This window comes from Chamaea fasciata, unplaced genomic scaffold (assembly GCF_029207755.1).
Source record: "Chamaea fasciata isolate MVZ Bird 193981 ecotype frontalis unplaced genomic scaffold, bChaFas1.0.hap1 SCAF_1, whole genome shotgun sequence".
In the NCBI taxonomy this organism is placed as follows: domain Eukaryota; kingdom Metazoa; phylum Chordata; class Aves; order Passeriformes; family Sylviidae; genus Chamaea; species Chamaea fasciata.
The window spans coordinates 107147470-107166797 of NW_027094086.1; the positions used below are offsets into that span (position 1 = coordinate 107147470).

At 36.2% G+C, this 19328-nt stretch overlaps 1 protein-coding gene across 8 annotated transcripts in view; it reads right to left on the reverse strand.

The window, feature by feature from the left end:
• The window catches only part of BBS9 (Bardet-Biedl syndrome 9), a 286092-nt gene that overhangs the window by 100554 nt on the left and 166210 nt on the right, over nt 1–19328 (reverse strand). For 7 of the 8 annotated variants that reach the window (XM_066192439.1, XM_066192413.1, XM_066192430.1 and 4 more), the window contains one exon: nt 13385–13848. In XM_066192439.1, the coding sequence (XP_066048536.1) occupies nt 13523–13848 (326 nt within the window). In that variant the 3' untranslated portion in view covers nt 13385–13522. Of the gene's footprint in view, nt 1–13384; nt 13849–19328 lie in introns of those variants that run through there. The other variant, XM_066192448.1, reaches the window with a different exon arrangement.

A 19328-nucleotide genomic window follows, 5' to 3' on the forward strand; every position in this document is an offset into this window, starting at 1 on the left:
GTAACATTGTAAGTTTTACATGCCACCTATGACTGTCCTTTAAAATTAGGAACATGTAAAACACTGAGAAACGGTTACCTAAATCTTCTGAATGAAATCCAGATTACAGAATCACAGAATTACAGAGCAGACATCGTATCTGGACAGAAAATCCAGCAGCCCTGACCACCTTCACCTTCAAAACTGCCAATAATTGCTAGAACCTTTGACACCTCTACTGAACATTACAAGCTGAGTACTGAGCAGAATTTAATATTCTCTGGTAAGCAAAATTACTCCAAGATTGGAGAAAAAAAAAAAAAAAAAAAAAAAAGTGGGAGTAGAAGGGGTATCAATTCAAAACAAAGCTGATCAACAGAAAAAAAAAAATTGAAATACAGATCTTAAGGGTTATCACCTAATGGGAAAAGGAATCAGTTTTGGCTAACAGTCTGTTTTCCAGTTGGTCTTTGTGTTAGAGAACACAATTAAGGCCAGGGTATATTACATGACCATAAATATCAAATATTGAGGATCCAGAAAAGAAACTCTGAAATACAGGATATGACACATGACTTTTAGTCAGTGCATAACTGTCAGAACAGTACTTCAGAAAGCAGAAGAAACACTTTTTTGCTGTTGTTGTTTAGACCCATTTCTTGTTATACACATTATTATACTGTGTTTATCAGATAGCCTCTCTGAAAAGTCCTATTAACAAAGGGAAAAGAAAAGGAAGAATGACATTTAATTTTAGACCATTCCAGACTGATCTCTAGTCCTTGCTCAGACATCTGGAATTCATCCAGAATAAAAACTGTATTTTAGAGAAAATGAACTAACACAGACCTTGAACAGTTTGTTATCCTAAAATTTAGCTGTTAGCTATAAATATTACAAAATGTTAAAACCGCTGCTCAAGAGTATTTTATGTGTTGGCTTAGCTTCGTGTTCATGATGAAGTCTTGACCTATTCTCCATTTGACAAAACCAAGCAAATGCTAAGGAGAACAGGAGAAGCAGCTGTCCTAAAATGACATTTCTTTCAGGCTTACAACCAATTTTACTCCAAGAAGGACCAAATACAGCTGATATAGAAAGACCAGAGGGCGTTTTCACTTTGCCTACTATACTCCCTTGTGAGTCCAGTGAGACTACATATGCTTGGCAGTGCACGTGCTTTAAAATTTTGTTGGATTAGGTCCTGGGTCCACAATTTTAGAGCTGTGAGAAAATTGCCAGGAAAAAGCATAAATGAGTTCTGGCACAATGGATTGCAAACACAAGAATGAAGAGGCTCCCCATCATACACAAACCACTGACACTGTTGTACAACACGACGACACAGACTCCAACTTCAGAAGGCTGAAAATGACTCTTTTATTTTTCCGATGTGTCTCTCTTTTATACTATTCTACACAGACCAATTCAATTGGTGAAAAAAGGACAAACCTCTTCAATCATATTGGTCAGACCAGAGGGACATCAAGAAGAAGTCCCTCCTAGGGAGAGGAATGTAAACAAAGTTACAGTTACAAAAACATGTCTCTTGTTTACAGGAAAATTCCCTGGGAAAAGAATTTCAGAAAACCCAAATGTCTCAGGCACAAACCAGGGCTACAAACCACCTTCCATGGCATAAAAATAAACTAGTACTCCTAGCACTGGTTCATTAGGTAAGAGAACTCAGAATAACTTTACAACTACACTTAATAAGGCATAGCATACAATTTAAAATATCCTATTAACATTCTGGATTCTTTTCTCAATGCTCCTGTTCAAGGGTTTGACTGTGCTTTAGCTACTGTGACAGCATAAGCTAACATAAGGTGGGGCAATTGTGGCTTCCCCATTCCCTTATCCCTTGATCCAGCACTCATGCTCCTGCCACTTATGAGGGGAATCATTCAGACAGCTGATCAAGTCAAAAGCTAGAAGGCAATCACATTTTATACTTAACTTGACACAGCTATGCCCTGCTGCCATAGGGATGTTCATGCTCTCCCCCCTGCATCATGATGCACATACCAACCTCTACCACAGCAGAACTAGCAGTTTTGCAGCCGTGAACACAGTTACACCTCACTGACCCCATAAGACAGTAACCTTTCCTTCTGATGGTCTAACTATATGGATATAGATTAAGGTTTGAAAAAAAGCATCTTGAACCACATTTTGAAAATTCAATCTGTTCAGCTCCTTAAAGCTGCCTTACCCCTGGCCATTATAAATAGTACTGGCACCAGTGAATGGAGAAAGACATGGTGGCTGAGAGGCTGTGAAGACAATGCCATGGCAACTTCCCCCCCTCTAGGCTGTAGCTCATTCAGATACCACCACTCTAGTTTTGAGTTAGCTACCCTGGGTACTGCTGGCAGCCTAGTCCTGCAGAAGTTATCTTTTCAGGCATGTTTTGCAACAGGCCTGAGGAACAGTAGCAGTGATTGCTTGTTTTTAATGCTGCTAGCCCTGCAGCCCAGAGGAGAGCGTGCATGTGTTTTTAATCACGCTTTTCACAATTAAAAACTTTACCAAATTATGACTACAGGGGAGAGAACAAATACCCAAGTGATGTGGTACATTTAATTTCTACTGTGCTATTGTCTTCTGTTCCCTGTTCTTACCTTGCTCCATTTTCGTCTTTCTCACCAGCAATGACAGCAGTTGCCAAGCTCAAAGTGACAAATTGTTAGTACTCATAAATATGAAAAAAATATAACATTTGCTGGAATATACAGAACAGAAAAGAACAAAGTTTTCTTGATAAATAGAGCCACAGAAGACCTCTGACTCTAACTGGATGTAATTTTACTGTTTCTTACTCCTAACTTTTCCATTTAAGGTTTTCTTGAATGGGATTGAGATCACATCAAAATCAAAGTTACAACATTTTACTAAGGCTATTTTCCAGAAAACAAACTAAGCTTCTAACTACTAAAGTAGTATTCTCCAGGGTGCTAATACACAGCTGGGGTATTGCACAGTGCTACACAGGCCATCACTCTGTCCATGACACGCAAGGTATTAGACCTGAAGACACCTATGACATCTGTGAGACAACACACATTTAGAAAAAATAAATCACTGATTCAATCCAATTATGAACATAAAGGCAAGAGCCTTCTACAGGGCAAGGGCCCTAAAGAAATTTTAAAGACAACTAAATTAAGAGTTCAGGTTTTATTATTTATCTTATTTGCTAGATAGTAACTACACAGTGAGCTGAAAAGCTATGTAGCCTACTGCTCCCACAAAATGTTTTACTCTTTTTAGAAACTGAGCAAGCTAAGAAACTACAGGGTTTCTCTTGTGGTTTACCTTGTCCTGTGAGGCAAAGTGGACTGCAAAATAACATTATATTAATTAAAGAAATGTGTCTTCACTAAGCGATATAATACATTTGTTTTGGGGCTACCATGAAAAGAATCAGACCTAGCTCTAACACCACGCTTAATAACATATCCTGTTCTGATTAATATTTTGGAAATCTTTCTATTTTTCCTCTTTAAACTAGAACCAAGATTTGAAAACAAAATCTGTTCTAGGAAATACAAACTATTCTTGCTTCTACCCTGTGTTTCCAAAGTCCTAAACTTATTCAGCCTTGTGCACTGACCTACTGCTTAGTAACCCTGACGCATGGGTACAGACATACACTAACACAGGGTGGGAAGACACACCTGCTTCGTGCAGTAGGAGTACATCTGTTTGTATGTTCCACTAGTTAATACAAAATTCAGCACTTACCCTGTTTTTCATTTTTTCATTCCTACCTCAGCCTCATACCCTACTTCTGGAAACATTTTGGTATGGCTAATACTAAATTGGTGAGGGTGACACCCAACCACAGGAAGACATAATTATTCTGACAGGTGAAATAGCTGAGAGGATACTCCATGGAGTAGGACAATATAAAATAACTCAGAATTACAATGTGCTTAGCAGGGATGGCTGATAAATACTTGATGAGGCTGACAAAATAACTGCTTACCTCAGGGTAAGTTATAAGCACTGAATTGTTGGAACTTATTGTTGATTTTAAAAACAAGGGCTACAGTTCTGCTGTTGCTTGTCCTTTTTGTGGAAATTGTCCTAAGTGTAATATTGTTTGGTCCCAGGGTACTAAACAATTCCTTAACAAAGTCATTCAATCACCCTCATCAGTGTGATGAACTTGAATCAGTTCTGGAAGCCTGACTTTTGAATTCTGCCATTATAATTGATCTGCCCCTTGATGAAACATCAGAAGACCTGCATTAACTACAGTCAAAATGTCAATAACTACTACATTTAATTCTGCAGTGAAGTTAAAAATATGATAGATTCAAGTATTAGGTACAACATAGTCACATGTGCTGCATCTCACAACCACAGGCAATAAGAACTAATTCAAGAACCAAGGAGTTAATGACAGTCCATCAGCTATGATGGCTGTGGCAGCACACAGGGATGGGGCCCCAAAAGATATTGCTTTTAAAAGTAGAATGTGGATTAGGCATATGTTCACTCTGGAGAAGTGAGTGGAGAATTTTAAAACTGTGGAAGAGCTCTTAACACTACAGCATACAAATGTAAAATAAGAATTTTAGTGTCTATTTTAGGTAACCAGTTTTAAGAACTACAGCCAGCATGACCAAAATGTGTACTGCTCCAGCAGACCGAAGTGAGAAAAATTTTTATCTACAATTGACTAATGGGACTTGGGGTACAAGCCTCTTCCGAGACCTATCAACACCAGCACCACAGTATCACCTACCTGTTCAAGCATGGCAATCATACTGCCTCTGTAGAAAAGCTGTGAATGGTAGAACCTTGATGGTGCAGTAGGATTATGACTATTTCATTCTAATAATTAAGAGGAAAAAAATTATGATTCCAACCCCAGAAATATTTCAATACTATTCACAGTATTATTTAACTAAGATGACGTGAACTGGCAATATCCATCATCCATATTACCAATATCATCCATTCTGTGACAATACAAAGCTCTAGCAAAGCTCCAGAGTTGCCTCTAATGGCACTGGTAATTTCCACAAAATGACATGGAAAACATATCTACAGTTCCAGTAACACTCTCCAACAAAGAGCAAGTGGGAATGTGCTCCCTCTTTTGAGGCGTGTCAGCAGTTCTTTAACTGAGAGTCACTGTTTCCATTCAAATCCCTTATTTTTCAGGGGGTTGCAGAGTCAGCCCTCAGGGAGAGAGAACTGATCTTAGCAGTTTCAGGTGCTTTCATGAAATCCTGTATCTCAAAAACAGTCCTTTTTTCTTTTTTCTAAAGAACGTTTAAGCCATTAGCTCATAATATGGATGGCTGCCTTCTGGAACGGTGAGGGGAGAAAGGGGCGCAAGACACTAAAATTACTTCTAAAAGAAGATATTTTGGAAAATAACCTCTAACACCTCCACAATGTCATTTTTTTTTCCAGCAAACAGTTCCTAAAGATCTAATCTCCATTTGGTGGCCAATGTTGACAAGCTATAAAGTGAGTCTTGGCATTTTGTATAACCTGGAAAAAAAGACCTGGAAAATCATTTTAAAGGCTCATCCTGGAATTAACAAATAACTAATACTCATCTGATATATCAAACGATTACAAAAATACTAACTTTAGGGTTCTAAAAAATGGTAGTGCAAGAGTTCTAGGATAGAAGTAACCTTTACTAAGTGTAATCTGACTTTTAATTAAAACATAAGTCTTACAATTCCAAGTCTCTGCATCAGAAAAACTCCTCCTTAGAGTTCTCAGTGAGTTTCTGGGATTTCCTGAAATATGCAATACTAATTTTGAGCAATAGAGGAGATCTTACAGTGGAGTGCTTGGCTCTGTTTTGTGCTATTGAATGCCTCCGGTTTAATTACCTCTTTTATACAAAGATGGATGGCAGAAGCCAAAAGTGTCTGTCTGCCAACTGTGTTGTCCAGGCTATGAAAACCTGAGCAGGATTCAATATTAGGCAGCACCTAAATTCTTCTTGGAATGTTGAGCAGGCATTTAAATAATACATTGATGAGTTTCTCTGTTCTTTTATTCTTTTTTGTTAGTTTGTTTTGTTTAATAGTAATACCTCATTAAAAACCAGAATAGCATGAAATGTTTACAGTTCTCAAAGACTGACACTAACATATAGGAACATTAATATCTAACACAAGTAAACATAAAGAATCAACAGCAGAATGTAAATTTAACAGATACTATTCTATAAGGTCAAGAAAATAATACAGATACCTGTGTACTATCTCACAAACCAACAAAGATCTGACAAAAGAAGTGAAGTCAGGAATAATGCACTAATGCAAAGAATGCATGGATCCAAAGCTATCCATGTTCTGAACAAAAATTTTGATTTCCCAGTTAAACAAAAAACTAGGTATAAAAATTTGGGTTGCAGAACCGGAGAGTCAGTAATGCATTAGGTGGCTAAAGGCATGTGCTGAGAAACAAGTTTTACTGAGTATTCAGTAAAATTATTTTACTCCAGCTAAAGAAAACAGTAGCCAGCAGTTCAAAACCATGAGAAAAAATAGAAAATACTGGGCATATTTGTAGTGTGCACTTTGAATGGCAACATTTGATGCAGTGCAGGAAATAACTGATGTGAGGAAACAAAAGCAACCCAAGAAGTCTTATAAACACTCATAAGGAAAATGGAGTATTAATCGGCACCAACACAAATGAAAAGTAAGCAGCAGCAAATAACAGAGAAGTGTGACTAGTTTCTTTCCTGCCCATCTTTACTTGTAGAAGACAAGTGTGTGAATGAATCCTAGTGACAGGCAATCATCTACTTCTCTTAAACTCATAGTTATGCAAGAAAATTGCCAAGGAAATATGAAAACCAACATTTAGTCACAAAAAAAAATCTTTTAAACTTCTCTTTTTTTTTTTTTCTTCTTTCCACTGTGCTACAATTCCCCTTTCTTGCCTACAAAACCTAATCATAATTCCTAAAAATGTGTTTAGATTTGATTTTTGGCTTTGTTTCATATTTAGCATGCCCTCTCTTCTCAACCTATCTTTTCTGTGTTCCTTACCTTCCTTTATCCTTCAGGATTTCTCATGTTCAGGTCTTGTTAAAAGTTCCTTGTTAAGAAAAAAACTTTTTGATAGATTCCAGAAAGCTTTGGATATGGCCATGAATATGTTATGCCTTGTATCGCTCTTTGCTGCTCCTTTACTGCAGCATTAGCAATTTTTTGCCAATAATTTTAAGAGTGCCTTTGAATTCTCTCTTCATTAAAAAACAAAACTAAACAAAGTACTTTACGCAAATAATCTTTTCTATTGAAGCCACCAAATTTGAAGGAAAAGGGTCAGGCTCTCTATACCATGACCTGTTCATCTCCTACCTCTTTTCTGTGATGTCACAGCAAATTGAGACAGCCCACAAAGCAGAATGTAAGGTAGTCCTCAGTTCTTTTTTACATTGACAGTCATGAAACAAAGCAGAATTAATCAGAGACTTTTTTAACCTCTGAACCTCTGTAAAACACTATACCAGCTATTGGTATGGGGCAAACGCAGAGACTGATCTCTTTACTCACTGCAGTTGGCAGTATACATCATAATATAGTACAATCTGCAAATAATAGAACATATATAAGACTTGCTGTGTTCTCATATGCTATATTACATTTCAGAGCAGATGTATATACAAGCTCCTGCTAAAAGAGAAACTGCACTTCATTTGGTATTGACTTAATGAAGGAATTCTCACATTAATCTCTTAAGCTGTACTGCTCTTTAGAAAAACAGACTCTGTGGAAAAGAAAACCTCCATAAATCTCTTCAACTCTCTCCAGAAAAATGGGCTTTTTGTAGCTCAGTGATTTTCTTTGCACCTTTTCTTGTGAAAACAATTAGCTTAGCAATTTTAAAGTATTAGGTGGGTCCAGCTGCAGGCTCCTGGTATCTTTCCTATTGCTTAGCAATGTCCATACAGAAAGAAACAAGGATATAGTCTCATAATACCACAATATATCAGTGAGAAATACCTAAGTGAGCAACTAAGGCAGTCAAGTCTGAAGGAACTTTCACTTACCTGAGGCCATCACAAGTTTCCTCATTTTTTACAGATTTATTTCTAATTTCAGGATTCTTTGCTAGGCAATGACCAAATATTGTTTGAAACTCACTTGTCAAAATGTGCGAAACTGTACTCAAACTGTCAGCATCACAATTACCCCTTCAGATGAGCCCTGCTAATTGGGCCTTCAATGATTTTTAAATAATAAGTCTGTTGTTCTCTACTCTTGCCATGAGTGCAATAACCAAACTTCAGACAGAAGTTCAGGTTCAAGACTGTAGCCATGAGCAGCTGAAAAGGCTGTGTTGCCAACGGTACTGATTCATTCAGCTGATTGTTTAGAAAGTTCACTAAGGGCATGAAATCCCCCTCAAGACAGTAAGGACATTTCTTCAAAATTATCCTTAACTTAACTTAAACATTTCCCTTTTATTTATTCTCATGTACAATACAGTTAGTAATACAATTGATTTCTGTCCTATTATACTGTCTAACCTGGAAAAGTGAACTGCTTTGTACATTGCAAATACTTTTGCTGTAATTGGCAAAAATACCAGTATCAAAATGATATGGGGTGCAGCAAATTATAATAATTACAATAACAGTAGTAAGGCCATCTGTACCTTACTTATGCATGTTGAAAATGTAGGACAGTTATTAGTCCAATATATAAACAATATATGCCTGAGAGAAAATAGAAATCTTTCACAGACCTACTTTAGATTTTTTACAGCAAATTTAGGCACCCTTCAAAACAAATTCCAGGATATGCCTTTCCTTATATGTGTAGGCAATAAATAACATTAAGATATTAAGAACTGTACAGCACAAAAATAAAAAGACTCAGTGGAGAGCTGACAGCAATTTATATCCAAAAGTTCTTTATCATATAACTCTTTGTACAAAGTCAAGAGTTTAGGAGTACTCCATTCTAAAATCAAAAACATGAAATACTATCACAAAATTTCATCTTATATTACATCACTTTTTGATGAACTACTTAGCAGATGTAGTTTGCAGTCTCACACACTTACGTATTCATAAGAAAAATTAAGCACATAGATAAATTTAAATGTGTTCCTAGACCCTTTAAAGGAAAATAATCAATCTACTCAATCTTATTTATTAAAAAGTTAGTGAACTAAACATTTTGTAGGCTGGAACCATGAGATATTTCCTAAAATTGTTGAGGCTATTTAAAAAAGCAATCTTTGATTAGAAGGGTGAAGTTAAAGATACCCTTAAATGGCACCTACAACATCGACATGAGCATTGCCATTCAATGCTGGAGAAAAAGTAACAAAAGAAATGAAATACACTAGAGACATGCAGCTGTACAAAGCCTGGGTGCTACTTTGGAGGGTGTTTTGAAAATCTGACTCAGAATGTCTCGATTTACTGGACTTTACAGCTCAACCTCCGAGTCGCCTAAGTATAGTTGCCTGTCTATTTAAACAAAAATAATAAGCCAGATTCAAAGTAAAGACAATAAAAATCTATTCCAATCATAAATATAAATGCTGACACAGGTTTGGTCTTACATACTTTGAATATGGAAGCTTATTTACTTGACTAAATATAATCAGAGAAGATGATAACTTCAAAATTTAATCTTAAAATCATCTAAATATTTGCATGACAGCAACATCCAAACAATTTAACTAAAACAGTGGAAGCACAGTAGCAAATCCAAAAGCTAAATCTTTTGTCTTATGAATAGCTTCTCAGAAATATTTGTGTTTAAACAATAAATGTAAATACTGAGCCATACTGCTCTCTCAGGAAGTGACAATTATTATGGATTACCATGGCAAAGTCAGCCAAATATTTCCCTTAAACATTAAAGATTTTTTTGTTCTTGTTTAGATACATCATTTACAGAATAGATTTAAGGGATCTTAGATGAAAAATTCTGCCAGGAAAATCAAGTCTTACAAATTGCAAACATTCCAATACCTGCATGTCATCACACTTGACAAATCTGACTCCAGGTGCTGTAAAATCCTGAACAAGTAAGGAAATTACAAACTATTCAGCACAATTGTTTCACACAAAAAACAAACAAACAAACAAATAAAATAAAAGACCAAAACAAAACTAACAAAAACACCAAGACACATTTTTCAACCCAAACATTCTTTTATTCATACTAACTTTTCATCTGCTTTTCTGTCAATTTAGTGAAGTTAGTCATGATTTTTCAGCATAAAACCCTTTACTCATAAAAAAACTACCAAACCCTTTCTGTGTAAAATATTCAGTAAAAATATTGGTTGGAAAACAAGGTCTTAGGAAATTCTTCTTCATGATAAGTAGCATGCGGCACAGAGCATACAAGGAGTTCAAAATACTTACTTTAAGGGCTATATCCTGATAAACACCTATGTTGTTATTGCGTCCTAAAACTCACCACCAGCACAGTTTAGTTGTTCTTTTGAGGTTGTTTCCCTTATTTCTTAGAGATTTCTTTAAAAAGCCTGCAGGTACAAGAACTTCTTTATACCTCCTTGTGATGAACCATATTTTCACTTAATTCCATCAGAAATATTCTAGCACAAGTGAGAGCTTGAGAAGTGGAGCTTTGCAAATCTCTGTTAACTGTTACCTTCTAGAACACATGAAAACTACTCCATAAAATCAAACCACTCAAGCAGCTGCATCTCTAGTTAGAAATTCATAACATGTAAAGACGAAAACAGAAGACAGCAGGAGGAGTACACCAAAAGAGAAAGGAACTCCACAGTACCTATGTAGAGTCTAAAATCACTACATTCATACTAGTGATTGCAGTAGAAGTCAGCATTGGTACTGTAGCTGTGAGCTCATGAAAGAAGTAGAGACATAACAAGTGAACACCAAATTACATTCGAAGTCTCCACTAGGCCTGTGCAGTCTATATGTAGAGTCTATATGCAATATATACTGCTCTGTACACTTTCTAACCAAAACAGCAAGAACAAAATTAGCAGGGATTTATCACACTAACCTCATTCCTCCCAATGCAATGCACACAGACGCCATGTTTGGAGGTGGTAAGAAATGGAAGAATTATTTTCCATTCACTGGGACAGAGAATGTCCAAGGAAGTATTTTGTACTTACTCAAAGCAAAAGCCATCTAAAAGAATCTACTCCTACAACTGCAATACCATTAGCTTCCAAATAGCATGAATGTGATCGTGTTCTCTACTCTGAAATCACAACGTACTTGGATTAGAAAAAAAATAAATAAGCAAAACAACCCAGTGAGAACTATTTCAGCAATTAAAACACCATAAAACCAGTTATTCCCCTCCCAAAAAGACTCCATGATTGGGCTAAAACCATTCATTCTGTCCTTGCACAGACTTGTAGATGACTACTAGATGTCATTTTCTGCTCTCCCAAGTAACTATTCCAAGTAAAGCCAAAAGTCTCGCTCACATGCTTAGCAGCTGCCTGGAAAGTCTCAGTATAATACTTTGCATGAGATAATTTGCAAGTCTGTGACAGGATGATGCCCTACAGCACACTTTGTCACAGAACAGTCTTCCAGGTTTCAGTCCCTCATTTCCCTCAGTTCTTTCTTTGCATAGCTCATAGAACACCTTATCATATAATCACAGAACATCCTGAGTTGGAAGAAACGCACTAGGGTCATCAAACAACCAACTCACAACTTATAATGAGAATCTATCTTGAACTCCATTAGGAAATGAAGGAAGATATATCAAGAAAAATTACTTTTGGTCTACTTTGTCCTTTCTTCTCTTTTATTTACTGCACACAGTTAAATTAAATGCAAACTCAAATAAAAAGATATGTAAGACACAGGAAATATTCTTTGAGGGCTCTTTGTAATCACTATGGTCTTGCTGTAGTCTGTGGTGCCTGAGCAAGAACTCAGTCCAAAAATATCATGTACAGAAAAACATTGAAAGGCTGTGATTTCATGCCTACTGTTACCTTCAGGTTTAAGTAGCTCCCTTGGCTCTTACACTCATACCAATTAGAATTTCCAGACAGCTCAGTGGCAGATATTCTAGGTGTTCTCTATACTGCAGCACTAACTGGCAGAGGGCAGTCAATTCTTACCATGAATGAATTAAACTCACTCATATAACACATGGCTGTAAACCTAAAGACTTTTTAAAAGCTTTCAAAGTTTTCATTCTGCCTTTTACAGTTACAAAGCAACAACAGCCAGCTATGTGACGTAAGTCTCAAGTTATATCATGGGCTAAGACTTATACTAGGATATGCAGGTCCCCGTCCTGTTGTTTCTGGATCCCATGAATACATTTCTAACTTTTCCACTCATACTAGTCTTTTCAGTAATAGGGTAATTTAAATATAGGAGAACACTATCTACTGAAGAACAAATACGTGCTTGATCAGAAGACTGGAGCATCAGACAAAGAGAAATACCCTGCCATATGTTTGTGATTTATTAGTCTAGTTGCCTGAAGTTGGAATTTTATCAGGATTGTATGCAACATCAGAGAGATGATCTACTTTTCCATTACCAAGAGGTTACTTAATATACCCAGGTGGCATAGGTTAAACTATATTTATGTCAACTTTGACAGGCTCTCTTCTTCTAATGACCTGAAGTCCATGAGGACCACAAGTAATTAGCACTCTAGAATAGTCAGAGCTTTAGGCCTTCAGGGGATTTTTCAGGTTGTTTTTGTAAGCAGGTACTAATTTTTTAGTTTTAAGTTACACTGTGACATTATTACACATTGCTGCATTAGATATCCTTCTTTCCTGCCAACTGTTAAAAATCTGCTAATGTAAATTCTGCTATTGAAATGACCTATCTATTCCAACTCCCTGCCTGTCTGTGCTACAGTTAGCTGGGCAAACAAGCAGCTGAATGCTTTTTAAACACATAACTGGGTTTTGCAGATGTATAAGGACTTTCTATTTTCGATTGTTGCTGGTTGCAACCTCTAAGCTGCTTTTGTTAACTTCAACAGCCATCCACAATGAACACTTCTGATTTACAAGCAACATTCAAATACACTTTATAATAAATATCATAGCATAAAATCAGACAAGGAGAGGGAAAAAGAAGTGTGAAGGTACAACTTAGTAAGCAAAATGTAAAATTGCTATAATCAAACCCTGAGAATTTACCAGACACTTTATTAAACTGCAAGGCAGTACTTTACAGTGCTGCTATTAAAATATGTTAACACTATATCACAGTTCCCGGCAGCATGAAGTCTTTCCAGAAAATGTGTCATCACTGTATGCAGCATATTTTATAGCCAGTACAATTTCATTTTATTATATCCAATAATATTTTTCTGAAATTCTAGGAAGTCTCCCCACAAAAGATAAGTAATGATCATATTTTAATCAGCTGGCACAAAGTGCAACCACCATACCACAGGAGAAAAAAAGCCTTTATTACACCAAAATGCCCTCACTTTCATTTTGTCTGTGTGGAAAAGATCATGAATAAAACCTGTGAGAATCTCATTCAAGTATTATGCAGCACAAAACTTTTCAACTGTGAAGTTATTTAGTTCCAAGACTGATCTTTACAGTTGAGCCACTCTTGACAGAAGAGGCTGAATAACCTCAGAATCCTACACATTGTACTATTGTAGCAAGAAAAGCTAGAAATTATGCCAATAAAGGCTGAAATAAATGCCATTTGTTTCATATGTCCACAAGCATTCTGAAAAGATGAGCGGTACACCTCGAAGTGAAATAACATAATTTTCCTTTTCTTACCAGGCTTGGATTTCTGCTTTGCAGTCTGCTCGTGACTGGCAAACATCGCTGTGGAGCCCGGTACAACGGTCCTTTCCTCTAAATCAGACTCTGGGATTGTAGCACAGCCACCTAGTTGAAAATGGAAGACACTTAATGGGGTGTTTATGCAACAAAACAAATTCACTGGTGCATAATTGAGGAAAAGAGGCGATAAATTAGCTGACAGGAACATATAAAACTAAAATAGTCCTTTCATTTCAAGGAAACATTTGCTAAAGAAAACTATTACCATTGTTTAGGAGGCTGATTATGCTTTAATGACTTCTCTCTACTACTTATGTCATCTTGAAAAAAGTGAATGAATTTAGACCACAGAATATGCAAAACTGGTTCCACATAAAACATGGAAAATAATGTGATTTGTGTTAAAGATTAGATTACTGGAAGCTATTTTTGTAATAAAGTAATTAAGTGTGAATGGAATAACTTTACAAAATCAACAAACCTTATGAAGATTGTTAGCTTGCCACAAAGAATGACATGCTGATATTTCTTTGTATGGGCTAATAAATACAGTATTTTTATTAAAGATACGGAAAAACAGGGACACTTTCATTGTCAATAACATGCCTTACTCAAGTGATTATAGGATGTACGGTATAACATTTTTTGGGGGTTTCAATATTGCTTTATAAGGCATTCATTAGACAGCACAATTACTTACAGCTTTGTCTTCAAATATGTTTAAATGCCTATGTTTAAAATTTGAAGAGAGGTAAAATCTGGTAGTAGTAGTAGTAGTAGTACCAGCTGCAGTGGCTTGCAGTGAAATACGCTGATGTAAATTTGTTTCGGAACAGCTGTGGTCAGGACACTGGAGGATGTGTCACTATTCCAGAGCAAAAAGATGGCCTCACAGTAAGTGCACTGCCAACAATACAGTACACAGCTGAGCTGCATCTTTTTCTCACAGTCCTCCCAGCAACACCACTAGCAAGCAAACAAATCCATGTACTCATCCATTGTGCTCTGAAAGCACATTTATAAGCAGCACACCAACTCCCAATGGTGCGCACAGACTTTTTACCTTCAAGCAAAAGTTCTATTTTGAAGACACATTCTACTCCAGGCCCCATAAAAAGTGCATCAAATTTGCAGCAACACAGGCTATCCTCCCTTTACTAAACTAAAGGAATAGAACAATTGAAAATAAGGTTGCATTCCTCAGTAGGAAAGCTGCATATTCCCTGGCAGTTTCAGAAGTACCAGCAAACCAACGATCATGTCTTGCAGAAATGCAAGGGTAAAGCACAGCTGCTTCAATGAACCCTTTGAAAACACTCAGTCCTACCAGACAGAGAACTAATACAGCATCTTTTGCTCCTAAGCAAGAGTAAAGTCACAAGCTGCTTTACCCAAATACACCCTGAGAGAAAGTATAAGGTGCATCACAGGATTTATGTTCGATTTATAGCAAGCAAATTTTCTCAGTAAGAAAGGAAAGTTAGGAGTAAATGTCAGTGTGCAGACCTGCAACCCATGCCAGCTTCAAATATTTAGGACACCTGCTATGAAAATGGAAGAGAAAATTGGAAATTAGAAAAACCTCTTCATGTTAAAATACTGTAACAGTAGGGTCATGTCTGACATTGCATTAAATATAAAGGTACCAACAGCCTAAAGGGAAATAAATATCTGCAAATCAATACTTCTGTTGCCATTTGAAAATTGTGACTAAAATGTAAATGACAAGATTTGAGGAAATGGAAATCAGTGTCTTAAAAGTGGATTTAGATTTTTTTCATTGTTATTTTTCAGATAAAATCTACACTCAAACACTAGCCTGTAAACAAAGGATACAAAATTAAGGTTTCTTACCCCAAAGAACTATCAAGAACAGCATAATACATTTTAATATTACAACACTTTGTAACAGCATGAGCAAAAACTCACCAAGTCAATTAGTATCAATTGAATTTCTACACAGAAATAGAGAAGTTTTGTAACATTGATTCAAAAACCCAAAATTCAGTGACTTACAGTCCTTGAGGACTGATGGCCATTGGTGCCAAAATATTTCATTAGTTTTCAATGCTGACAGCAACTGGATAAGAGTTGGAAAAGGTCTATTTGCCCTTAGCTACAACACACTTCTAGTTAAAAGGAAGCAGGATTTTGATTTTAATGTGAGAGATTCATTGAGATTTACTTGTTATGATACCATCAAAAGTTATTACAACTAAAAGCAAAATTAACTTCTTCCATAAATTTATTTTACTGAGAATACTGACAACTGAAATGCTACCAGTGGCATACTATTTTACATAAAAAGAAGATTTAGACAGAACACACAGAGCAGTACTACCAGTATCAGTATTAAGAGTAATAATTACATGTTACTTCTGCAAGGATGCCAATAACTGTTTCCTATGAATTATTTTTTAAATGCTATTGTTTCATAAAGGCATTCCATGTGCTAAAAGCACTATTCTCAGTGGGGCAGGATTTTACTAGGATTTTTTGTGACAATAATTATTTAAATAAATGACCAGACAAGAAAGCAATATAATAGTTATACTTTTACCTTTTTTTTGAGACAATGAGGCTTACAGGATCAAGGATTACATGATCATTTCTATCTTGCTCTTCTAATACCAGTACTACCTTCTAAATGAAGGAGCTACTCAAATTTGCTAAACATGTCCCTTAACTTGTTCAGATACATAGAGCTGGGTAGCATGACTGGACCCTCATCGACACATGGCCTTCCTCAACACAAGTGGAACCCAGTTCTTCCAATGAAACTAACAGGAAATTCCATTTTCTTGCTTCAATCGGCACAGATAACACATCCTCAAGATAACAATGGATACCCTTGGCAACATGCTATGATTTCCCACAGGAAGGAAGGTGTGGAGACCACACTAAGACTATTGTCACACTGAAAAAAGGAAAACATTCAAAGCAAATTTCAAACTTTCACTAGACTGAAAAATAAACTGAATAAGGCACAAATACACACTACTGAATATAACATTTAAACCATGGTAGACCAGGATTTTATGTTTCAAAAGCATTTTACAACTCAGAAGGACAGTTATACAGGAAAAAAAAAACAACCACCAGCCACAACACATTTTCTACTAGGACTACAAACTTTTCATTTCGTACTTCAAAAGTTCTGCTCATGGTCTATATTCTGACTTCTCTTGTCAGAACTTTTTAAATTAAAAGAACTCTTTGAATTTTTTTCTCTCTAAATACATTTCAGTAAGTATTTATTGAATGTTTTAGCAAGCACGTTCAGTTTTTATGCACGTAGAATCCTAAAAGAAATCGCAGCAACAAAATAATTCACATTCATTCACAATTAACTGAATGGCACAGATCTGAAAAGTGAAATATTTAAAGGAAAAAGGGGAAGAGAGGAGGAATAGTAGTACATAAATCTACACACTGGAAACTATCCAAGCTGAGAAGTCCTCCAGATGTCAGTCTGTAAACAGAGCTTCATAAAATGAATTTCCCCCATTAATTGTTGGCAGGAATAACATCTAGAATATGTTATTACATCTGACCCACTCTTTCCCCCTTTTCTGTGTAGCTAAATTCTTGTCTGGCATCACAGATCTTTTATCAGTTGTGATAAATCCAAGAAAGCAAGCTTTTGTCAACAAAACTGCTTGATAGGGTACAGCATGCATAAAATTACACTCAAGCTAATTGTGAACTTTGTTCACCAAAGGAAATGAGACTTCTCTTGCTTATTTTCACTACATCTGTTTTTGTAACACTTTTGGTTCTTAAGTTGGAAAAAGATACCCACACCCTAAAGGAAACATAAACATATAACACATATTGAACAAAAATGAAGTACTGACAGTTTTCCTACAGGCTCCTATCACCATGTTTTTATCCATTTTAATATGGCTTGAAAAGTTGAAAACAGGAAAACAAAAGTGGTATACATCAGAAAAAATGAAAAGGCACTTAGAGGTAGAGTATTTGAGTTTCCTTTTTCTCTGCCACTCAATCACGACCTAAATTATGCATAAAGTTTCCATTTTCCTCTGAAATTAACTCTTACAAGAATCCACAGAAAGAAGAAAAAACAGCTTCCTGAGCAGTCTTTGGCAGAAAGATAGACAAAATGTGAGCAGGAAGCTCTGTAAATAGCAGGTTTTGCATCCATATGTATAACGTTATAAAATGGAGATAATCTAAATAGTAAAATTATTTCATAGAGATTCTGAAAAGCTATACCCAAAACCATGTTCACATGGGTTTTCTATTCTGTTGACAATTTTATGAAAGCGTACACCAAAAATGCAGTGTAATGCTTTAGAGGTTATTCTCTCCAAAAGAGTTTATCGATTACTTGTACTGATTCTGCTACCTAAACTTATTCAAGTCCTGTGAATTCTATTGGGATCTGCCTATCAGAAAGCAGCCTGCTTGTTGAAATAAACACTGCATGCAGGCTGTGAAGATAAGTAACGCTATTGCTGCTTTTTAAATGGAAGATAACACAATCTATAGAAGAAGACAATATATATTTGAGCATATTATGAGATCCATGGAACATTTATTCACATACCAGCCCTGGATTAGAGGCTATCATTTGAATAGACACATTCCAGGAATGCAAACGCATTTCCATTGCAGAGTTTGAGGAGAAAGAGGGAGAAGAACTATGAGGAAGGGAAAAAGTAGGGGAGAGAAAGAGGGAAGGAGAAAGAGGAGGTGGGGGCACTAAGACAGAAAGAAGGCACGGGGGAGGGAGGAGGGAAGGCAGAGAAAAAGGTGTGTTTGTACGTTTTTTTCTCCTAAATGGGTGTCTGGTAACTAACACTGTTACAATTCACAACAGCAAACAGTCCAGGTTTAGTTCGGACAATCACTTGTAGAATGTAGAGTCACTAAATAATCAATTATAGATTTCAGAACATATCACTTAAGTCTAACAGTGGCTACAATCCTGCAGTCACATAATTCTATTGTTTTCTGTCTCCTTTGAACAACCATATAAAAAAAAATGACAGAAAATATTTCTGTATTATATTTCAGTAGAATAATAAATTAGGGGAAAAAATTATACCAATGGAATATGTAGTCCAAAGTCATAGAAAGTCACCAAAACATATTTACAACAGAAGCACACAGAGACATACTGGACTGTTATTCTGATTTACTCATATTTTATTGAAATGCTTAATAAAACTTCCAGTTCTTAAATTCCATAGCTTTTTTTTTTCCTATAATGAGTTTTCACTATTTGCATGGAGTGCTATGCAAAGATAATTCACACCAATTGTGTGGCTTCTGTTTGAGCTTGTAGCCCATTCAAATATTTTGAACATGCCCGAGTTCATAAAACCTTGACTTACAAAGTTCAGGGTACTTTGGCAGCAGAAGTTCTTTATGGGAGCAACTGTGGTGTTTAAACTGTCAAATAGTCTTGGCCATTCTTCCAGGATGAGGTTCAGTGCATGTGGTATGCAAGTCATACGAATGGCATTGGGAAACACATTGCTAAGGGCAGATCCAACAGCTGTTTTCATTAAAGACACATTATTGGACATTCGGCCAAGAACACAAGATCAGCATTC